Raw genomic sequence first — 23,081 nt, 5'->3', positions numbered from 1 at the left:
GTATAATCGACTAAAAAGGCGACAATTTTGCCTCTCTTTCTGGGGGCGTGATATTAGACACGGTTAAAGCTTATATTGAGAAAGAATTTTTAGGAATTTTAAGCAAACGGAACTGAGTGATCAAAACATTATTAAACGAAGTTGTTTAATTTTATATTATAGAAACTATTACAGAGTTATGGCAAGTTTATATAAAAACCATTAAGAATAAGTAAAATTATATTTTATATATTGGCAGAGGAAACAAATTAATGTGCCATTTCCACTTGGAGTCATCCACCCATCCTGGATCGTCTTATCTCTAATTACTCCACTGGCACCTCTCCACTTAATTGCAAATCTTCTGTCTAGGGCTGGAATTGGCTGTTGCATCCTCTCCTTGTCCACCACCCTAATTTTTACCCTTGGACTTTCACTGCCCCCTTCAATTATATAAAAAAGGACATTATCCATACCTTATTCGGTTCAAGTTCGGTGAAATTATCCACTCTTACCCTGGCCGCAAGCACATGTATACTGATGACTCCAAATCTCGTAGCGGGCTTTGTGGTGGACAACCGGGAATTCTATATATTCAAAACATTATCGTATATCCCAACACAAACCTTCAAGGATTGGCTAATCCTGATTGACTCTCGAAATGCTCTCGATTGTTTCCTGGAACAAAAGTTAGAGGATGTTTGAATTCACTGTCAATTATACGTACCCTCTATCTGAATGGGATCAGGACAAGTATACTCCTCTCCCCTCCCCATCACGAATGATTGTTTGTGTCCATACCGACCTTATACCATTCGTATATTGTTTCAGAAATAGCAAGGTACAACGTCGTTGGGCCCAGGGGGCCAATCCCAACAGCCTATTTGCTGTTAAAGCTGATTTTTTTCTCCTCCCTTCGCGTTCCTGCCCTTCGTCACCATGCCGTAGCTTTGAATCGACTGAGATTGAGCCACTGTCGTTTCTCGCACGGTCACTTGATAACTTCGAGCCCGCCTGCTCACTGTCCGTTTTGTCACCATGCACCTATTTCAGTCTACCACATACGAAACGACTACCCACGGCTCATCCAGATTAGAACTAAGTATTGGCGATAAAATTTTAATAATGCTTTAACAGCAGGAAATACAGACAGACTCCTCGAATTTCTACGAGGGATTGAGTTTCTCCATAGAATCTAGCCTATGCTAAGTTTAGAGTTATTGATCAAATAATCATTACCACTTCGGAATGGGTGCTGAGGTGTGCTGTCTGGATAGAACTTATATTTCGTTATAATTGTTTTTGTAGTCCTGTATTTGTGTTTATTTTAAAATTTTATATACACTGTTTATTCTTTTAATCCTCTGTTTGCATTAATTTTATTTATTTATTAATTTACTATTTTATAGTAAGTATACTATATCTAGTGGATACTTTATGAATGTCCCCGTCCCTTTTAGATCAAGCACTATCAAATACTATCAATAAAAGTGACAAAATAAAACACAAGATAGTTTAACAAAATTCAAGAATAACAAGGGGATCTTCTCTTGGCTTACCAGATATTCAGATTTTAGAGATTGTTAGATTTTTAGATCACAATATTGATTTAATTTGATGTCTAGTAAATTAAAAGAAAAAAAGAAAAATTGTTCTTGCTTAAGGATTGTTATTAATTGATATAGCGCTGGAGACATAGTATATCATTGTAGTAAAGATCAATTAAATTCTAAAGGTTGTTAATATTTTCGTTTCATTAGTAAATGCATTTGCTAACTAAGCACTACCCAAATATTGCAGCTAATAAATACTTTAATTTGTACATCAAGAGATAACATGTATATTGCATAGAATACTAACAGTTATAATTTTTTTTTCAAGTTTCATAGAATTTTAATTGGGACACATAAGCCAAAGTGGAAAGCAATAGATAACTTAAACCCATAGAAGACAAACTAAAGATGAATTATCTGCAAGGGCGAGGTCAAAGAGTAAAATAAATAAATAGAGAAAAATTTTATTAAAAAATTCTTTTAATCAGCCTGGTGGATTTATTGTTTCTTCAATATATATTTTTAGTGAGAGGTGTGGATAAAATGTAAAGACTATTTGAATACATAAATGAACTAATGAAAATATGCAGGATTTAAAATAAAACTAACTACATAATTTACATAAATGGAACACATAGTACAAATAGAAGAAATTATGGAAATATTAACAATATATTTGTAGACATATTAAAGCATTGATAAATATTAAAGTGTTTAATGATTAATGTAATAATATATGTGACTACATGAGATTTTATTCTTTGAACCTAGTATCAATTATTTTGATTATTTACTCTATAGATCTAAATTTTAGAAAATAAATAGTTAATTCCATTATTGTAAATACATTTCTTTAACATACATTTCAAAATTGTATAAAATATGTTACTTAATCGTGTTTGTTATTGTTTTAATATACATATATTGAAGAATCAGTTTCGAAAATGTATTATTTATACATTCTCTGTTTTAATATACAAACATGTATTACTTCATTTATTATTCAATACTTATTTGTATAACATAAAAGTAATGAAAAGGCACGTATTCTTATATTTGATGCTCTGAAGTTGTTACAGTTCTGAAAATAATGATATCTATATCTTACTTATGATACTTTGTTATAATGTTCAGTGGTGTAGTAATTTACACTTTGTTAATTATTGAAAGTTAATGGAAATTATATTTACTCAAATACAATTTAAAAAATGTTAGTGAGTGTTATTTGAAAAGTTTGCATATATTTTAATATATTTTTAATATACAGACATTTATTATTTTAATTAATGATATGTATCAAATTCATTTCTAATCTTATATTGAATATACTGTGAAAACAGTTTTAGTAACATATAATTTTTGAATTTATTCTACTATGAGAGAAACATGATTAATTTAATACGTTGTAGTCGAAGTTCGACTACAGGGCGATCACTAGTACAGTATAAATACCAAACTGAATTAAATAGTCCAGTAAAATATTAAAAATTCAATAAAAATTCAATTTATATGAGTTGGTGAAAAATTGATTTAGTAATTATTAAAGCAAATATGTTACTTCTGTGTTTATAAACATGAATTTGTGATAATGTTGTAGGTATGGTGTTATACACTTTTTAGGTTTGTTATATTAATACAATGTTTTTGGCATGATTTCCTTTTTATCATAGATATGTTTCTTTACAGTTTGGGCAATTATTTTAAACGAGTTATTATATTAAGATGAAAGAGAATTCAGACGCTCTATTTTCCTTGGAATCTGTTCTCTGTCTCTTTAATGTCTTGGTGAAATCGTTCACCTTGTTCTTCAGCAGCAGATTTCTTGAAATTATACAGCAGAGTAAAACGATATTTTGAGCGTTTCATGATATAGGGTCTGTATATATTTGATAGCTCAATAATATTTATTTGGAAATTTGTTATTTTACGTAAAGAAATATCAATCGTTTATATTGATACTTCGTATTTTCGCCAATAGATGTTGCTGATCAAAACACACGAATACTCTTAATACCAAGATGTTGATGCAGACTCAGATAAGGTATGCAGGACTTTGTAAAATAAATCTATCTAATAATATAAGGCTATCGTCATTTTGAAGCAATTAACAAGCGATTTGATAATTTTAGTAATTTATATATGAAACAATGGTTCGTTATGTACTTCTATTGATAATTTGGAATTAAGGGTTTTTCTAAACAGACAATAACACTGACAGGGAAAAGTATAAAACATTCGTTCGAAGGGTTGAAATAGGAAGACCTAAATAATACCATCGCTTCGTTGAAATTAATTAAACAGTGTAATTCATACGAAAGTAGCAATATAGTACAGGAATTTACATCCAAATCTACTGAAATATGATAAAGCTCTACATTTTAAAACCTTTATTAGCGTTTCAAGAATACAAAAGCGCCAATAACAACAATCGACTGAAGCTAAAAAAGTGTGTCCTACTAAACACATTTCCAACTCTTGTAGTGCTCTGAAACAAAGATTCTTGATCAGTTTAAACATCGCTATGGACCTTTCGAAAAAATTCCTGCATCTTCCACAAAGTTTGCTTCTATTTTTTTATCCTTTTCGAATTTGTTAATAACTATATGTAAATAACATATTTGAATTTTATAATATGATTTTAATTTTCAAGTAAATCGTTTATGTATGTTAGCGCCCAAAAAGCACTTATTATATGTGTGTATCGGTAAATAGTTCTTCTAACAGATGGCGCTAGACTGAAGCATACAATGTTATGATTTGACACATGTGTCATTTTATTCTATTGACATCAAGATTCAAAGCTATACATGTTATTATATTTTGCGAAATTAATACCGTTATAGACACCTTTTTGAAAATGTTAAGTTTTGTGCCTGCAAACGGGCATTTGCGGCACGCATTACTTTTCTTAATTAATAAAAACAAGTCGCCGAAAGTCATCGTTTGCTGGTAGAAATTTACGGTTAGCATGTTGTAACTATAAAAACGTGAGGCGTGTTTTCTAAAATTCAAAAGTGCCCATGTGCAAAACATTGAACATTCTGGTGGACCGAAAATGTTTGAAGATGCCTACCAAAAACTTATTGGCAATAGCATTATATGTAGCCCAATAAACGATTAGCTATCGATTACGAGTAATGGAAAAAACAAGGGGTTCCGCATCAATTGAATGACAGGCAAATGAAAAATCTAAAAGTCCTCTAGGAAATTGTGCTTCTAAAGGTATTATCGGAAGTCACTTCTGCGTCGAATAATGATCGATGATAAAAAGTCGACTTGTTTTGAAAATCCTAAGCTCAAAAAAATCATGGTTATCGCCTGGCGAAGGTTAATAGCGATCGCCGCCGACAACAACTGATCAATTTGAACTCTGTATAGATCGAAAAACTTCCAGAATGGGCCCGAAGACACGGTAAAACAAATTCACAGCACGATAACGCATTGCCCCATAAAACAAAATCGATCAAAAAAGCTTTGAAAGCACCTGAATGGGACATATTATTGCACCCGCCGCACTATACACACCTTGCCCCGTCCGACTATCAACTTTTCGCATCAACGGAACATGCGCTTGCAGAGCAACACTTCGCCAATTTCGAAGAACTTACTTTCAATTTTCCGCAAAGGGCAAACAGTTTAGCACCCATTAATTGCATGATGTATAGGTGAGATGTATAGGATCAAAAGGACAATACTTAAAATAAATACAATTGTCCATTTTCTTAAAAATTATCTAGTTTTTTCCCTTATAGTATCCATTGGACGCTTAATCCACCTAATTAACAAATGTACAACTTAATATTATATTATATTTTCATTAGAGAACATATTTACCTTTTTACGTTTAGTTCTTGTTTTCTTCATTCCTGTGTTTCATTGTCAAGTCATTTTGATATCACCGTTTTTTTCCTTAGTTTCTTCTGTTACTAGATGTGTACACTTTTCTTGATACAATTAGATTGAATCAACACATTTTTCCTATTGCATTTATCACATCTACAAAACAGTTGGTATTCATTCTCTACTCGGACATTTTAACCAAATGCTCATATATTTGCCGAAAAATTACACAAAACGATTTTCTGCTGTTATCCTATATTAATAGCAACTCACCTTTAATTATTTCCGCTATCACCCTTGTCTTGATATTGTCAGTAATGAATCATAATCTCACATACAAAAAGTGTTATTCGGTCATTGTCATTTGCTCACCCACTATTCACGTCAATAACTAAGCGTAATTTCCAATCTAACGCTAGTTCACAATTCCGTCATTTGTCAATTTATTTTTCTGTGTGTCTGAAGTGAGTGCATTCAAACCGAAGGGTGTTATTCTAGAAAATCCATTCTACATATCCAAACAGTTTTTGCTCGAACATTTTTGTCATCATGCATGTCTTGTCTTGTAGTTAGTCTTCGCCTCATCCCATAACAATTCGATTTGATTGAATATGCAGTGATAGGGCGGAGGACGTTACCCTCTTAGGTCATATTGTACAGACATGTTAGTATCTGTTACACTAGCTAATTATATTACATTAATTATTACACTAATTACATCTTCCGTTTTAAATTCGCCAAATTTATTACAAACTTAACACCAATGCTTGTTGTTTATCTTGATGTTTAAATTTTAATGCAAGTAATCTACCTGGATTTGACACACATTATTATTGTAAGAAGGTAGTGTTTACTAGTATATTAAGAAACAACATAATTATGACCCTAAAAAAGTCCGAGAGGCTGGTGGGTTGATAATTAATAAAAATAAATAAAATAGTTGCTCTTAATCACAAAAATTATGCTAAAATGAAGAAGGTAATTGTTTAACAACTTATAACGTATTCGTTTAACCCGTTCGTTACTTTTTAATAACATTTTAAAATTTTGTTTCACCAATTTGTCATCAAAAGATTGATGACTAACTAATGATTATATATTATTATAAGCTGCTACATGTATTTCGGTCATCTATTGGCAAAAATGCGATTTATCAACGTAAACATTTTATTAAATAACTAACTATTCGATACGATAGTTTCCATATATTTCCACACAAAATAAACTTTTCCCTTTCATATTCAGTGTATAAAGCATATTTTTTTCGATATTCAATACTTCTGTTGTTTGATTTGATGAAATCTATTACCTAAACACATTAAACACTTTTGAAAATTTGACAAATTCTCTCAAACTCTCAAGTTCAGAAAGCTTAAGAGTTGAACAAGTTTCAATATGCCACGTTAAACCGTTTCAACATGGCGGTCTCGTTGCTTGACAGGCAAAAAAAGAAATGTTTTCTGTGGCATATCGTGACGAGACATGACAAGTAGATCTATTATATCATAGTTTGGATAGTATCCATTGCTACTATGCTATCTATAAAATGGTATTGATATGTTGGAGAAGTGCGAAAGTGGATTTACCATCAACGAACTGGGACGAAAGATCAACGAAACATGGAAAAAAGTTTTTTAAGAAAAACTTTTTTTTATAAAATTATCAGTTACTCGTATGGGCAATCACCTAATAATTATTGGTTATTCGCTGCGATTAAATTTGTCTCTTTTGAAAATAATAATAGTCATTGCGGATATTATTATTAATTTTTTCTATTGCTTTGGCTACCAAAACATAATATAACGTAGCTTTAAAAAGATTTTAATAACCCCAAATTTTAATTGGTTTTATTTTTAAATTAGTATTGGATCAAATAAATATTAATAATAAGTGAATATTTCACATGGAAGTTCATATAATTTCAAATTTAATGATTTAATGCCTCTGTTTACTCGATGCTTATTTAAATAGATTGTTATGTACATAAACCCTTTTATTATTTCCTAAAGGCTATTAACCTTTATATTCTGAACAGTACATATTGCGATATAAGACGACCCTATACAAAGACCAACTATTTCGAAAGTTTCTACTTGAAATGGTAAAAAAATAAAAAATAAAAATGGTGAAGGTCCAATTATAAAAGCTTATGCCCTTTATAATTATATATAAATACAATTTTCCAAACTTCTTCATATAAAATTTTACTATGCCAAGTTTTCGCTTCATCTATTAATGTACAACAGGCCAATAGAAAAGTATCCGGTCTGATACATAGATGGCGCTACTAGAATTAAATCCATATATTTTTAGAGTGACCTAACCCTCAAAAGATGCGTGTATAAATTTGACAAGTGTCGGATCATTAGTTTGTGAATTATGGCATTTTAAGTGAAGCAGCATTCGTTACTAAAAATGAATAAAAAGTTATTTCGCGTGTTAATAAAATATTGTTTTTTGAAGGGAAAAATACTGTTGAAGCAAAAACTTGGCTTGATGCTGAGTTTCCGGACACTGTCCCAGGAAAATCAACCATCAAGGATTGGTATATTAAGTTTGGACGTGGAGAAATAAGCACCGAAGACGGTGACCGTGGTGGACACCCAAAACAGGTTGTTACAGGCGAAAACACTAAAAAAGTCCACAAAATGATTATGAATAACCGTAAATTGAAATTAAATGAAATAGCAGACACTCTAAAGATATCATCTGAACGTGTACGTCATATCATTCACGCTATTTGGGTATGAGAAAGCTCTATGCAAAGTGGGTGCCGCGCAAGCTCCTTTTGACCAAAAACAACGACGAGTTGATAATTCGGAGCAGTGTTTGAAGATGGTCAAGCGTAATAAACTCGAGTTTTTGCATCCATATGTGACAATGGGTGAAACATGGCTACATCATTTCATTCCGAAGTCCAATCGATAATCATCCGAGTGGACTGCACACGATGAACCCGCTCCAAAGTGTGGGAAAACGCAACAGTCGGCTGGTAAGGTTATGGCGTCTGTATTTTGGGATGCGCATGGAATATTTTTCATTGACTACCTTGAAAAGGAAGAACCATTAACAGCGACTATTACATAGCGTTATTGGATCATTTGAAGGACGAAATCGCCGAAAAACAGCCGCATTTGAAGAAAAATAAAGTGCTGCTTCACCATGACATCGTGACACAAGTCAGTGAAAACGATGGCAAAAATCCATGAATTGGCCTTCGAATTGCTTCCTCATCTACCGTATTCTCCAGATCTGACCTCCAGCGACCATTTACTGCTCTCAGATCTCAAAAGAACGCTCGCTGTGAAGAAATTTTCGTCGAGTGAAGAGGTGATCGCCGAAACTGAGGCCTGTTTTGAAACAATGAACAAATCGTACTACGAAAATGGTATCGAAAAGTTTGAGGGTCGCTATAATCACTGTATCACCCTTGAAGAGAATTATGTTGCATAAAAAAAAATAATTTTGCCAAAAAAAAATGTGTTTTACTATGGTAAGCGGGGGACTTTTCATTCGACCTATTACATTTTGTCATGTTTAAGGTAGTCGCTCTCACTGATCATTGATCTTATATATCAAGTCTGTTTGTTACATTTCTTTCGTCTTTACCTTCCAATTTTATAGTGCCTAACTATAAACTACTTTATAATTTTATATTAATATTCTGGCACAGAATCAAAATGTCAAATTAGGAGTTCTCCAAAGGTTTTCTTTATTTTTTTTAGGTCAATTGACCGATTGCAATAAAAGCTGCGTGCCATATTGCTCATATAGTTAAAATTACAGCGCTTTCACATTCAAATGATTTAATTCATTTGAAGCATTGATGATATATCGATGATTGAAATAAAGATGAGGTTATATAGTTGTTAATTCAATTCTATTTCCTTAATCTTCAATATACTTGCTTCAGCGATTTAATTTTTTTGAGCTATGCACAGAACCAAAAGTCTCGAATAGCTAATTCGGGTGAATTTGTATTTTTATCTATTTAAATATATTTATACGAATTTTTACCGACAACTGATCTGAAATATTTTCATAAGAGTTTGAGTTTTTTGTTTATCAGTGTTTAGCAACGAAAATAGATTAATTTTGAAGTCGAACTCAACATTCCATTACATATATTAATTTACAGTTATAATGATATATATGAATCTTGTTTAAAGTATCAGTGCAAATACGTGATTTTGGTAAAAAATTAGTTTTTATAGTTAATTTTATATTTATATATTATTTATATATTATTTTATATATATTATTATAGTTAATATTTTATATTTAGTTTTTACTTAAGTGAAGAAATTCATAAAATTGGAGTTCAAGGAAAGTAAAATAAAATTTAACGGTAATGTAATTGAAAATGTTCTGTGTCTGTTCTTTAAAAATACAAAATCTTTTATGGAAAACATTTACATTTTTATATTACAGCAATATGAAAATTATTATCGGTTTATAAATTAATTTTAAAGAATTTACAATTGTTAGTGTCACTGTATATTAAATCGCATCGGGTACAGTTGTAACCATGAACTTCATGTTGAAGCCTCACTGACCAACTTCACTTTTCAGCATGTGTCATTTCCTCGAAGCGCGAACAATTTTTTCTTCAGTGTAAATGGGAACCTGAAGTTTATCAAATGCTGTGTGAAGTTTATGGAAATCATGGTCCATCGATTTCAACATGCGAGCACTGGTTTAGAGGTTTTAAAGTATGGTGATTTTGTTACCGAAGATAATGAGCGTTTTAGATAGCCGAAAAAGATTAAAACCAGGATTTGAAGGTATTACACAATTAAACCATAACTCGGGCATCGCTATCGATTACAACTGATGCGTTTGAGTGGAGCGCTGTGCGAAACAGGGCTGGTATGCTAGAAAAGACACCACAATGTTATTCTTTAGCACGACAACGCTCGACCACATTTTGCAAAACCGGTGAAACATACTTGGAAACATTAAAATGGGAAGTGCCGTATTCTCCAAATCTTGTTCCTTCTGATTACTACTTGTTCCGACATATTAATCGTGACCTGTTTGAGCAGATCTTTACTTCTTATGGTGTTACCAATAAATGGTAGACGTCCGTATAGCGAAATTATTGGTTAATATAAATATGCCTTAAAATATACATCGTTTTTTCCAAGTGATATCCGTAAATGACCGGAAAGATGGGAAAAAACAATTGTTGGTTTCTCCAAGAAGATGGCTTTCAAATCCTAAAATCTATAGAACATTGTAGATATAAAGGTAGCATCATTCATTTCGCTCAAAAGTCATTGAGCTTTGGGAATTCACAGACTCCACAAGGATATTTTCGTAATATAGCTTACATTTGTTGTCATTTTACTCAATAAATAACTTTGTGGTGGGGAACATTATATACCAATACCCTTCAAAGCTTCAACTAATGTGATTTTCACGCTTTAAAACTACTGTACCAAGTAGAATTAGAACATCCTAAAATAGACAAAGTACTATTTTTGCATGTGTCTAATACGAATATAGCCTCTAAAATTACTATATGCTAAAATCTCTATACTAAAATTCTTTATGTATTAATAGGACTTAATTTATTAATAACTTTAGCAAATTAACAAAGACATATTTTATTGCATGGTTAAAGCTAAACGGCGTAATTAGTATTACGCTAATGAAGATGGAATTTTCATTATCAGTTATAGTATAACGAAGTTAAACATTCAAGTTAGTGTGTACCCAAAATGTATGTCAACCAAAGTGGTATAGTAAAATAAGCTTTAGCAACCGTTATCTTTCTCTACCTATAAATGTGCTCCATTGTTATAATATATAGGAATATAGAGGAAACAGTGATAATATACAGGAAATATTAAACATATCCTACATAAAACAATCAAAGTTTATTAAATAAGAATTATTTTAAATAGTGTAATAAATGTTACAATTAAATTACCAATCTGTAATATTGATATTAGTATTTACAACCTATTTTAAAAACTAACTCAATTAAACAATCTCTTTTCTTTTGTTCAAGTTTATAACATATAAAAGTATTTCGTTATGTTTTTTTTATTTAATGGTAACAAAACTTTCTAGACTATTTTTTATAATCTACTTTACAAATGAGGATCTTGAAGAAGTTAATATCTTTTTTCAACAGGGCTGTTAGGTTTACGTGAGTATCTATAACCTATTTAAAATATAAAAAATTACTGTTTGCAAATTTTAATGCATATAAAGTATTATTGTAATATTGTATTTAATCGCCATCCTAAGTACCAGCTAACATAGTCAAATCTAAGAGGCATTGATCTAGCGTTCTTTGAATGCGTAGTTTTTCATGCAGCTCTGAAATATGACGAAATATTGTGTTCAGCAACTTCGCCAGCAATTGACATGCCTGAAAGTTAATTCCCTAATGATGAGCCAATAATTAACGCCATGTGAACAGCAATCAAATCATTAGTAAGATTATGGTAAGACCGCTGGGTCGACCAAATGATAGCTTAAATGATCAAGGCTGTTTGGGAAACATTGTTTCAACATTTTCATGTTTTGCTCACAGAATTTTTGCAATATGAGAGAGTGGCGGTATTCTAATAGTGGACGCAATTATGCGAGAAGTTGTAAAAAACAGACATTATGTTTATTATGATGGTACAAACCCTATGACATATCTGATGTTCGCTTTTTTTCGCTGATACATATTATATGTTGAGGGTTATTGCAATCTTCATAATATAGTTCCCATTTCAGATTCGGAAGATAGTTTGTTATTGTGAAACTCAACGTGATCTAGTTAGAGCAAGTGCAAGGGTTCAGTAAGACAGGAGAAGAAGGTAACATTTACTGCCGAAATAATAAAGAGTATCGGCCAAACTGAAGGAGTTTTTGATTCTTTAAAATAATGCTGGTGAAAGAATGATTGATTTACTACAATCCAGACTAAAAACGGTCTCTTTCGAAGCTTGTTAATTCTTCTGTATGGCTTCGAAACTTAGACTGAAGATGACATTGCTGGTGACTGGCATCTGATACATAAAGTAACTTCGACAAATTTCTCATAGAGATCGTAATAGAAATGAATTAATTCCTTTAATACGTGACAATCAGTACACGAATTCCTCACAGACGTATGTGGTGAAATAAAAATTTCGGGTGGAATACTGGGTAGAAGAACAGCTCCAAAAAGACATGGATTAAGGTCATAAAAAACGATTTAATAAGTGGGATACTAATGTTGTTCGATACCAAAACGATTGCGGTCAATAGGATTTAGTGAAATCCTCTGGGATCAACAAAAGTATGTTGGTTGAGACGTAGACCTTTCCCAACTGGCACTTTTGCACTGGCTATGGATTGATCGATGATTATTAGAACCTAAAATAAATTATAATTAGTGGAGAAAATAGGGATATTTCAATAATTATTGAGTTTGCCCAATATATGAAGAACTTTTTCGTGGTTAAGATTGACAATATCTTGAATAAAAATCATACTATCAATTTCTCTGAACACATATATATTTTTCAACGAAAACTTATTCAAGATCATAAAATGATATGAATTTTACATTGTATGAATGTTCTTTTACAGTCGCAATACTTTTAATAGGTTTAAATGTTATTTTACATGTGGTGATGGTGAAAGCCATTTTGTTATAACGTTTATGTTTACACATTACAACATTTTTGACAAATTGTTTTCATTAAATATTAATTTAATTCATAACTAATTTTTTTAATATTCTATTTATTAACTTGCTGTTACTTTCATTAATTTTCAAAATCAATATTTGAATCAATATTGAATAAGAATAATATTTTTATCAAGTTCAATTTATATCATATAACAACACCCTTATTTTTAATTGTTGAACTCAATCTAAATCAGGGTTAATTATATTTATTACTAATTATATTGCTATATATATATATATATATATATATATATATATATATATATAACATATATGGTAACTATATACAAAGACTTTGTACATTAACTACTATACATAAAGTTTCTGAAACAACCATTTTAAATAATCTGACGTAAGTTTTTACATTGGAACATTAAATAGTTTAACAATTATAATAACATCAATTATTATTATAGTTTAACAAATATTAACATTTCATGTTTCTTAGTTAGTTTTGAATTGATTTACAGTTAATTTCCAATATTATTCCAGTTATTTAACAACTTGTTATTAATAATACATTTTTATGTTAATTAATCTTCTAAACAGCAGAGATCTGTGTCTTTTCGGTAGTTTTCTCAATGCTGGAATAGCGTAGACTGGGCTGAAGTAGGTTCAGGAGAGGTAACAAGAAGATGTCTTTGAATGTGGCTCGGAATTGTCTGGACATGGTGCAGTACAGAATGAAATTGATGCTTGAGTTGGCTAATGCCAATATATCCATCACGTCACCTGAAAAAGGGAAAATTTATTTGAGAATTGGTAAAAAGAGATTTAGTAATAATTACAGGAGATTCTCAATAGTGCAAACGCTCAAAAATTAAAAATCTCGTTTATAAAAACACAATATTCATGCCATATTATTAAAAAGAATGTGCGGTAACATAAATAATCCCTCCATTCTATAATGTTTACAGTTTCTGCCAACAAGACCTAACAAGAGTCCCCGATCTGTTTGTCAATTTTATAGTACTAGTAATAGTAGTAGTCGTTTAGTAAGTAGTTTGTATTAAGCTGCGAAATATTAAGTACCAAGATACACTAGTTCTGTCCTGTCAATGTATGCTAGTACATTCATACATTCATATTTACATCTCATTAAAAAAAGTATTTAAAATTAAGTATCAAATCAAAAATCATAGACGAAGTAGCACCAGATGAATCAAAAAATATGGAGTATCGAAAGCAACAATCTGTAGAATTCAGTATTTGAAAAACATTTTACTAAGATTCCAAAACTTTTGGTGGCCCCGGACACAGAAAATCTTTAAAAATGCAAAGGCACCTACAATGAAAAATTCTCATTTTAAATGGTTTTTAAAACAACGGGAATAAAATGTCCCAATTAATGGCGAAATGTTTAAAGAAAGCGCTAAACTGTTAAACGAAATACTGAAGGAGGCTGAATATTTCGTAGCTAGTGATGGATGGCTAAAACGATTTGAAGCGAAATATGGAATTCTGCTGTTTATATTTGGTGAGAAATTACACTGTGTGGAATATTTTTTGGTTGTATAATAACATTAAACAAAACGGTTTTTTCTTGTCAAATTGAATCTACTGAACGCAAAATTTTAAATGGATTTTTGTTTTACGAGGTCTATTTTGAAGTTATGATAAATTAAATTAATATAAATAAATAAAGACAATATGAAAATTTTAAGTCATATTTATTTATTTGTATTATAAATATTATTAAAAAATAGTAATATATATTTACAAATAGACAATGAATCAAAATAGCTCAGGTTTAAGTGGGCAACACAATAGGAAAAAGTGAGCCATATATTCTGGAAGAAAATGATCAAATATTAACTTTTCCTCTTACGAACAGTAGAATGCTCTTTCGTTACAAACCAGCAGTAATTTGCTAACATTTTAGTACTTCATCTTCCTTGATAAAACCATTTTATCTGTTTTATATATTGGTGAAAGAGTTCACCTTGTTCGTCACTTACCATTCCAAGATATGAGAAATTTTGAGCTTTAAGATTGACTGAATTACTTTCTTTAGATCCAATCCGCTCTTTTGCGGTACGATTTTCAACGTATTCGTTGTTTTTATATTTTTTCTTATTTGTTAGTCAACACAAATACCTTCTTTTAGTTTGGGATAACTTAATTTAGAGAAATCAGTTTTCTAATTCATATATCCTTTGCCATTTTTATCCAGGGACTTGACAGACTTTTTCAATAAACCAAGTTTTATATGTGTAATGGTGGAAAAATCGCATTTTCTTGTGGAATGAAAGATTCATACTTAACGTCTGATTTACCACAAATAAAGTCAGTTCTTTTTGGCCAATCTTTAACTTCATGGTAGCTTTTGGTGCTTCTACTGTCCCACAAACTGAGAAAACAACATTATTTCGGGAGACCTCCTTGTAGCCCAAGCAATATAACAACAACTTTTACATCACCACAAACTCTCCAGCTGTGTTCTTTGTTTTTGGATAAGTCTAAAATTAGTCTCATGTTTTCATACGTTTCTTTTAAAATCACTGAAGATGCAATAGGTATGGAAGGATATCGGCTGCCATTGTGAAGTAATACAGCTTTTAAACGTAAATATTATTCACATTATTAATAAAGAACGTGACGTGTAAGATTAGGAAATCCTTATTATTATTACTGTTAGAAAAATTGTGTTACATAGTGTTATCAGAACAACCTGATTGGCAATTCCCGAAGTGGTTTCACAAGCATTTTCACATAAGCTTACAATAAGCTTACAATGGCAAATATTTTATTCATAATTTAAATATACATATGTATTTGATTTATAGCTAACATATTTTTTTAAGGGAACAGAACCTTCTAATTCATCAGAAGAGCAACTGAGGAGCGAGATTCAGCTAATCTTTATCATGTATCTGCCACCGAATGTAACTCCAACAATGACAATGGACAGGGACATTACCAGACTATACGACCGAAAGTTTTTACCTTAATTTATCCTATCAATATATCTGAAATATGAAACATCTGAAATAGGTGATTCTACGAGAAACTTTTTAAATTTGCATAAGGCTTAGAATTAGAATTAGAAGAAACTACTTAAAGATGTACTTAACAATTCCCGTTGTACTAATGATACGGGAATAATTGCGATCGAATGCTGATATCAGTGCGGCCTGGATGTTGTTAACTCATTAAAAATGGTGAATTCCAGCAATGTTTATACAACTAATAATAATTTATAGAATGAAGATAAGCATATGAACAATAATAACGAAGAATATATGAGAAGTTAGGATGATGTCAACGTTCTCACTGAGGTTAGAAATGCAGTGACGAAATTTTTTTTAAACGAAAGTTTAAAAAATTAACTAAGCTTTAGATTGGCCCGAAAGAAAAGAAATATCATGCACAGATCGTTTAATTCTTCGTAAATAACGGTTGCAATGATATTTCCCTTATAATTAAAAAATAATTATGGCTGACGAAATATTTGTGCATGTTTTAAGCACAATTACATCACACTAGTAACTGTTTCTGTTAATAAAACCTTTATTATTTAAATTACGTAAGTCCCGTTCGTTAAAGTAAACACTTCGATCCTATGAACTACATTGGTTTTGAAATAGGTCACATTAACCGGCATCTGCTGTATGTTGATTAATATTATTATTTATCTGTAATAGCGGATTAGGAGTAAATTACTCGCATGTAAATTTTTTTCGATATAAATTAAAATGAACTGTATTCACAAACGGTAACAAATACGATCTAGTTATTAAATAATACAGATTTTTTATATGTTAATCTACAACAAAGGAATTAGGGGATGCGAGTATGACAAATATGCGAAATAATAATGTATTATATATAATAATAATGAATACAATAATGTATTGCCTATTGCATTTTGTCAACTAGTTTTAAAATCACGTTTTATTTTTCCATTTCATTTTATTCTAGTTAAAAGAAGATATAATGTTGCCTGATACATTTTGTTGTTGCTGTTCTCTAAATATGAACGAGATAACGGTGCACCTTCTTGCCAGTAGAATGCATTAGATATGTGATTAAGTATTGATGAGTATGGTATTATGACAAGATCTCTCCAAAAGTGAAGAACAATATAATTTTAGATGCAATAACGAGAAACCACACCTGTATTCGGAATGAAGTATAAGAAATGTATGAAAGAGTGAGTAGTGTTTTTCGATATTATGTTCTCAATATAATAATTTAATAAAATTATTACAGAGGAAATTGTTAATCTGGAAAATTCAGGAATATTCAGCTGTTTCAGGGAGAACTATTTCATGTTGTCACTCGGTACACATATATTGACTATTTGTGTTTTATGTATCTTACTCTTTTTTAAATCCAGGTCTGAAAAAAGAGAAATTGTAGATCAGATGGCATAAAAATTGGTCACAGAGTTACTACACCTTTACACATTATATTACTATACTTCCCCCTCCTATCATTGCATATTCTATCCTATCGAATTAATACAGGAGGTGACAAAGAATTATTATAACTAACACGCTAATCAAGAGGCACGTACAATGAGGAAAAGTTCGGTTTTATGAAAAGAAGCATTGTCTATAACAACAGCTTGGTTTGGATGAAATCTATCAGATACATAGAAGAAGAAATTGACAAAAGTTGAAATCGTGAAGAAGTGAAGTAAGTAAACAATAAGATATGGGTGTGACAAATATTTGAAATCGGGGTTTAAGGACGTATCATCATTATTAGATTTGTAGCTGGTATAAAGAATTTGGGGAAGGTGGCAACTTGTTTTAACGCAGAATATCAGCAGATCTTACTAGTGTTAATCCCAGAAATATTGCTACATCTCTAAAGATGATGGCGGAAGGGAGGACGAAACCGTAGAACCCAGAATATGGTCGACTTAACAAGTAGTCACTTATTCTGTTAACATAATTGTCCGTAGTTCGTTAACATCGCCTAGAGGAATATCTGATAAAGTACTGCAATTCAGGATGCAAGCTGGAATAAAGCTACTCAAGGTACCGAAAGCCGTGAAACTTTCCCTTCCAAAAAGGAATTCAAAAGTTAGGGTATTCTGTAACGACTTGATATTTAAATTAAAATTTGGGAACACCGAAGTTTAAATAAACTGTTTGCAACAGATATTTGGGTAAAAACATTGCGTTTTTATTGAAAGTTTGACATTAACAGGCAACGTAATTATAACATTTAACTGAGAGCTGTCCTTTGGTCGTTCTCTCGTGGGAAGGTGTTACATCATTAGAGGCAAGTCAATTTTTTTTTCATTATTTTGCTGCCAATTACTCATTTGAAATAATATAATTTAATATATTTTTCTTAATTTATATTCTAAAAAAGGCTGTAAGCAAATTTGGACTTCATCATCTGGGATATTTAAAAAAAATGCTAGAATTTGCTTTAGATTTTAAAACAATTGTTATATTGTATAGACGGTGTGTTGGTGAAGAAGATATGGGAAACTACTGCTAAAAAGCAGTGGTAATAAAAAATTTATGTATAGAAATACGAATCTTGCAGCATGGATATTGTGATTTTTGACGTGTATTATGAAATAAGAGTATATCATTTGATTTGCTCTAATTAACTTTCTAAAATAAATCTCCATTCCTTCTTAATATGAGATATGCAATTGGAGCAGTTTGGGCTGTCGAAGAGCTCAAAATGTTAGAAACCAAGTTAATTTTAGGTGAATCAATGTCAATCAGTCAACAAAGGGTTTGTTCGAAGCAATCATTCTAAATGGAAGGTATAAAGAAAATAACGATTTAGTACTAAAAACTCCGCATTTTATTTTAAACTATTACAGTTTCTTATTGTAAATAAGTCCCAGGGACTATCACTAAGTATTGCTCAGAATTATTTGTAGTATTTTCTTAAAAAACATATTCCTTTTTCCACATTTGAAAACAACCAGCTTTGTTTGTTTACGCTCCAAGAGATCGAAAAATATATCGTGTACAATATAAATCATTACAATGAAAAAATTATTTAACGCAATATTATAAAACAAACTACCCATATACTATGCGGAAACGATTATCTTAATGCACGCAAATATTTATTATGTATGCGGGCGACATCTGGATTAAGTGACGTACACTATTTCCTCCGGGGCAGTTGAAATTGTCAGTAACAGAATTCCGCCTCATACTTCATTCGAATTTAGCCTCAGGCGCATATTTGACTGTATCGCAACACAAGTTTAGAGCGTTATCTTCAGTGAGTTATATAAGACACTGATTAATACGGAACGCAAGCAACGAATTTAAAAATTATTTTAGTTTTCAAGCGCAATGTTTTAGGTTAATGCGCAAAATATTCGGTGGTGAATTCGATCACATTTTTAAGATCGTTTATTGCAGATGGCTCGAACATAAGGGAAAGACAAATGGCTCCCCAGAAAAATTAGTTAAGAAGGTTAAAAGAATTAACCTTATATCGGGTGCATTTGAAATTTACGAATTAGCATACACGAGTTTACAAATTATCAAAAAGGTGAAAAAAATATAGGTAGGTCAATCAATATTACCGAAATTCTAATGACAGAAAATAGCTGCGTAAATAAAGAAGCTTTTGAATTATAGTTTCAATTATAAGCTATTATAATAATCTATGTGTACGGCTTGATTTTGATTCCTCATGTTCTTCTTCCTCCACATACGTCACATGAATTATAACCGCTCAATATATCGTTTTCAAACCTCTCAAATCATATTATTACCAACAACCTACGTCATAGCAAAAGGTAGCTTCCGAAGGAATATTCAAAACGGCTTGGAACCACGCTGTTACTGTTGGAAATGCTACAAAATGCTTTGAAAAGGCTGGGAGGTTTCCACTAAATGCCAATGCGATAATTTACTACAAGTTTATTGGTGAGTATGAGTTGGACATTGTGAAGCCCCAAATAAAATTCAGAACTACACAACAAGTGCAATCACAATACTAAGCCTCAACTACTGAACCAAAACAAGTTAAAGACAGAATGTTATTGCTTTCCGCTCGTTTATAACAGTCTCGTACAGTCGAATAACCCAGCACTTCTGGAGTTATTCAAGAAAGCCTTATACTACCTCTCAAGACATTAATTTAGCTATATGTTCAATATAAGTTACAATACGATTCAGATATTACTGCCTTTCAAATATTTAGCTATTATTTTATATAACTTATCAACGCAGAAAGCAACTGAATAGCGTAGCAATACTTGTTTTATGCAATGAGACAATACACCCAGCTCATCATAAAGAGAACTTCAGCCAAATCAAAACTCTGCAAACCCATCTGCCATAGAAAATAAAAAACTTGAAAAAGAACAAATTTAGTGATATACAAATTAAAATAAAAAAGTAGGAAAATCTAACAAGCAAGCAAACCCTCGTCGCCATGATGAAATTGCTCAGTGAATTTCAGACTGAAACACCACACAATTTCAGTCAGTTAGGAAACGTAGTAGAAATATTGGAAAAATCCTAAAACTAGATAAAGAATAACGAAAGAGTAATTCGTTCTTAAAAATATAAAAAGGATAAATCAGCGAGTTTGGGGACTAGAAATATTTCTGAGAACAAATAATATATATATATATATATATATATATATATATATTGCTCTCATATCAGGGACTTATTGCTCTAAAAAGTTCATTAAATATGGGGGTTATGATGCCTATTGAAGGCTATAACCCAGACAATGCAAATTTTTCAGAACAAAGTCCTGAGAGGTATTGTGAGTGTATAAACATTATTTCACCGGAGACTGAGATAGGGCAGATGGGTCTTTCTAGTTATATACCTAGATTTCATTTATCATAAAGACAAACTGTAGGGTAGACGGAAACGACTAGTAACAATATATTAATTAAATAATAAAAAAAATAAACTATATTTCTCGGTAAATAACTTCAACTTACACATATTTGGTTGAATAACTACTACTAAATCTAGTAATATCTTCGCCTATGCATCGGTATTTCTAATAGTAATAATATTAGTGCTAAGTTTGTAATTAGTTCTTAAGTAAGAACTTAGCAAATTTAACGGAGACGGAGAGAGTTTGTTGGAAAACTAATGTTCTGCTTGTTTCTAATACATCGACTATATAATATAATATATCAATAATTTTGCTCTCAAATATCCCAAAAAGAGGTAAATTTATTTATGGTCAATATAATATTGACTAGATACACAATTTTCCAATTCACTTCACCTCACGGGTAGTTTAATACAATGAAACTGTTATCCAAGTAGTTTAAAGGATTGGGTGAATAAAAGGTTAATAAAAGATAAATGAAAAAAAGTAAAATTTAGTTTGTAGCACCAAATTTCTATCTCTAATTCTTTTTTAATTAATTATAGGACACATTATGGCAACCTTGACATATTTTTAAAGGTTTAAGTGTGTTTAAGTTAAAATTTAAAGTGTCTATAAGACCCACCGAAATAAAACTTATAAACTGATGCTAGGCTAAAATAATAATGACGATAGATGCTACAGTTAAAAAAATCATCCGAAAAAACGTAAGTTGGGAAATTCTAAATGTGATACTGACAATGAAATGCTGATGCCTAACATTGGATGAAAAGGCGCATTATATTTTACTAACGAGGGTTTATCTGGACTGAACCTACAGTTTAACGTGGGCACCATATCACGGTCCTCGGTATTAAACCTACCGATTGGCCAGTGACAAACTTAGAGGCCATCCTAGAAGACATCAGATCTTACCCAGCCTGATTACTGGCGTAACTAGGATGGTTTTTCCTTGTCGGATCTTCTTTTCCGCTCTTGAAGTACATCCGTAACCCAGCATGATTCGAACCCGCGATTATACAAACAGTAAACAATTATATGTATCGTCTTGGTCGATAACCTTTTTCTATTTTGCCAACACATTCAGTTAATGATTTTTACGATCGTTTATACGTTGTTGTCATGCGTTATATCAAAGCAATAAAAAAACATGACTCAATTTTTAATTTTAACGTACTCCCCATAAATACCGTCCATTCTCCCTGCGTTACAGTATTAGTAAAAAATGAGTATAACCCTTGGAAACCCCTATACCGTTATATGGATTAGGCAGGAAAAATATCAAATAATCAATCAGTCAAAAAGGATAAAACTGTTGGATCTTGAATATTAACCATCTTCTGTAAAGGCATGAGTTGTTCAACAAAGCTAATAATCCAAGCATAAATTATAAAAAGTGCCAGCTATGTTACTCATTGTTTATTATGTAGTTTAACTGATATTTTTAAAAATATATTATTCTTTAAATAAGTTTTGTTATTTGAGAAGATATATTCTATTGTCAATCTTTTAAGTCATTTTAAAAAATGTTGTTCAATAACTGATCTTAAATATGTATTTTTGAGTAATAAAAACAACTAAACATCAATAGATTTGGATAATAGGGTTGATGTTGCGATAATTCGTAACTTTTTTTAATCACTGATTTATTTCATTTAAAAAGTTCACGCTCACTTCTTGAGGTGTCTTGGCGTTTTTGATGTGTATGACTTTTTGATTCATCCTGAATCCAAAGTACAATTTCCTACCCTCTTATATTAATTAAGAATTTGGGTGATCTAAACTGTACTTGATAAAATTACATAAAAATGTATTCAGTTCTAACTTATGTGGCATTTGGTTTCATTATTAGAATCAACTAAAATAGCGCTTATTAAATTGTGCTATATAAATATTTCTAAAATATTGGTTACAGATGGTAAAATAATAACTTAAATTGTATGTCATAACTAACATAATATTTAGTTGGAATAACTGAAATGACAATGAATCGGCAAAAATAATATTAAACAAATTTTTAAAGAATTAATAAAACTAATTAGTTAATTCTAGAAACAGCTGGAAACATTCTACAAAATCTATCAGAAAATTCCATAATATTAATAACGTTTATATTTAAAGCAATTTTTCGACGGAATTAATTCACTAGAATTTAGAAAGAGGGTGATTCTAAAACTTGAAAAAAAAAAAGAAAAGGAAGTGGAGGATTTTGAGATACTGTACAT

General features: G+C 31.0%; 1 protein-coding gene across 1 annotated transcript in view; it reads right to left on the bottom strand.

Moving 5' to 3' along the window:
* Positions 1–13,569: 13,569 nt before the first annotated feature.
* LOC143200036 (G-protein coupled receptor dmsr-1-like) overlaps positions 13,570–23,081 on the bottom strand; it is a 123,279-nt gene continuing 113,767 nt past the window's right edge. Inside the window, exon 2 of the mRNA XM_076410266.1 lies at positions 13,570–13,785. Coding sequence (XP_076266381.1) covers positions 13,595–13,785 — 191 coding nt within the window. The 3' untranslated portion in view covers positions 13,570–13,594. The remainder of the gene's footprint in view (positions 13,786–23,081) is intronic.

Source organism: Rhynchophorus ferrugineus, unplaced genomic scaffold (assembly GCF_030347505.1).
Source record: "Rhynchophorus ferrugineus isolate W39M unplaced genomic scaffold, kcgeb_rfMv2 rfM7, whole genome shotgun sequence".
Lineage (NCBI taxonomy): Eukaryota > Metazoa > Arthropoda > Insecta > Coleoptera > Curculionidae > Rhynchophorus > Rhynchophorus ferrugineus.
Note: the sequence above shows the minus strand (reverse complement) of the source record. Positions and strands in the feature narration are given on the sequence as shown.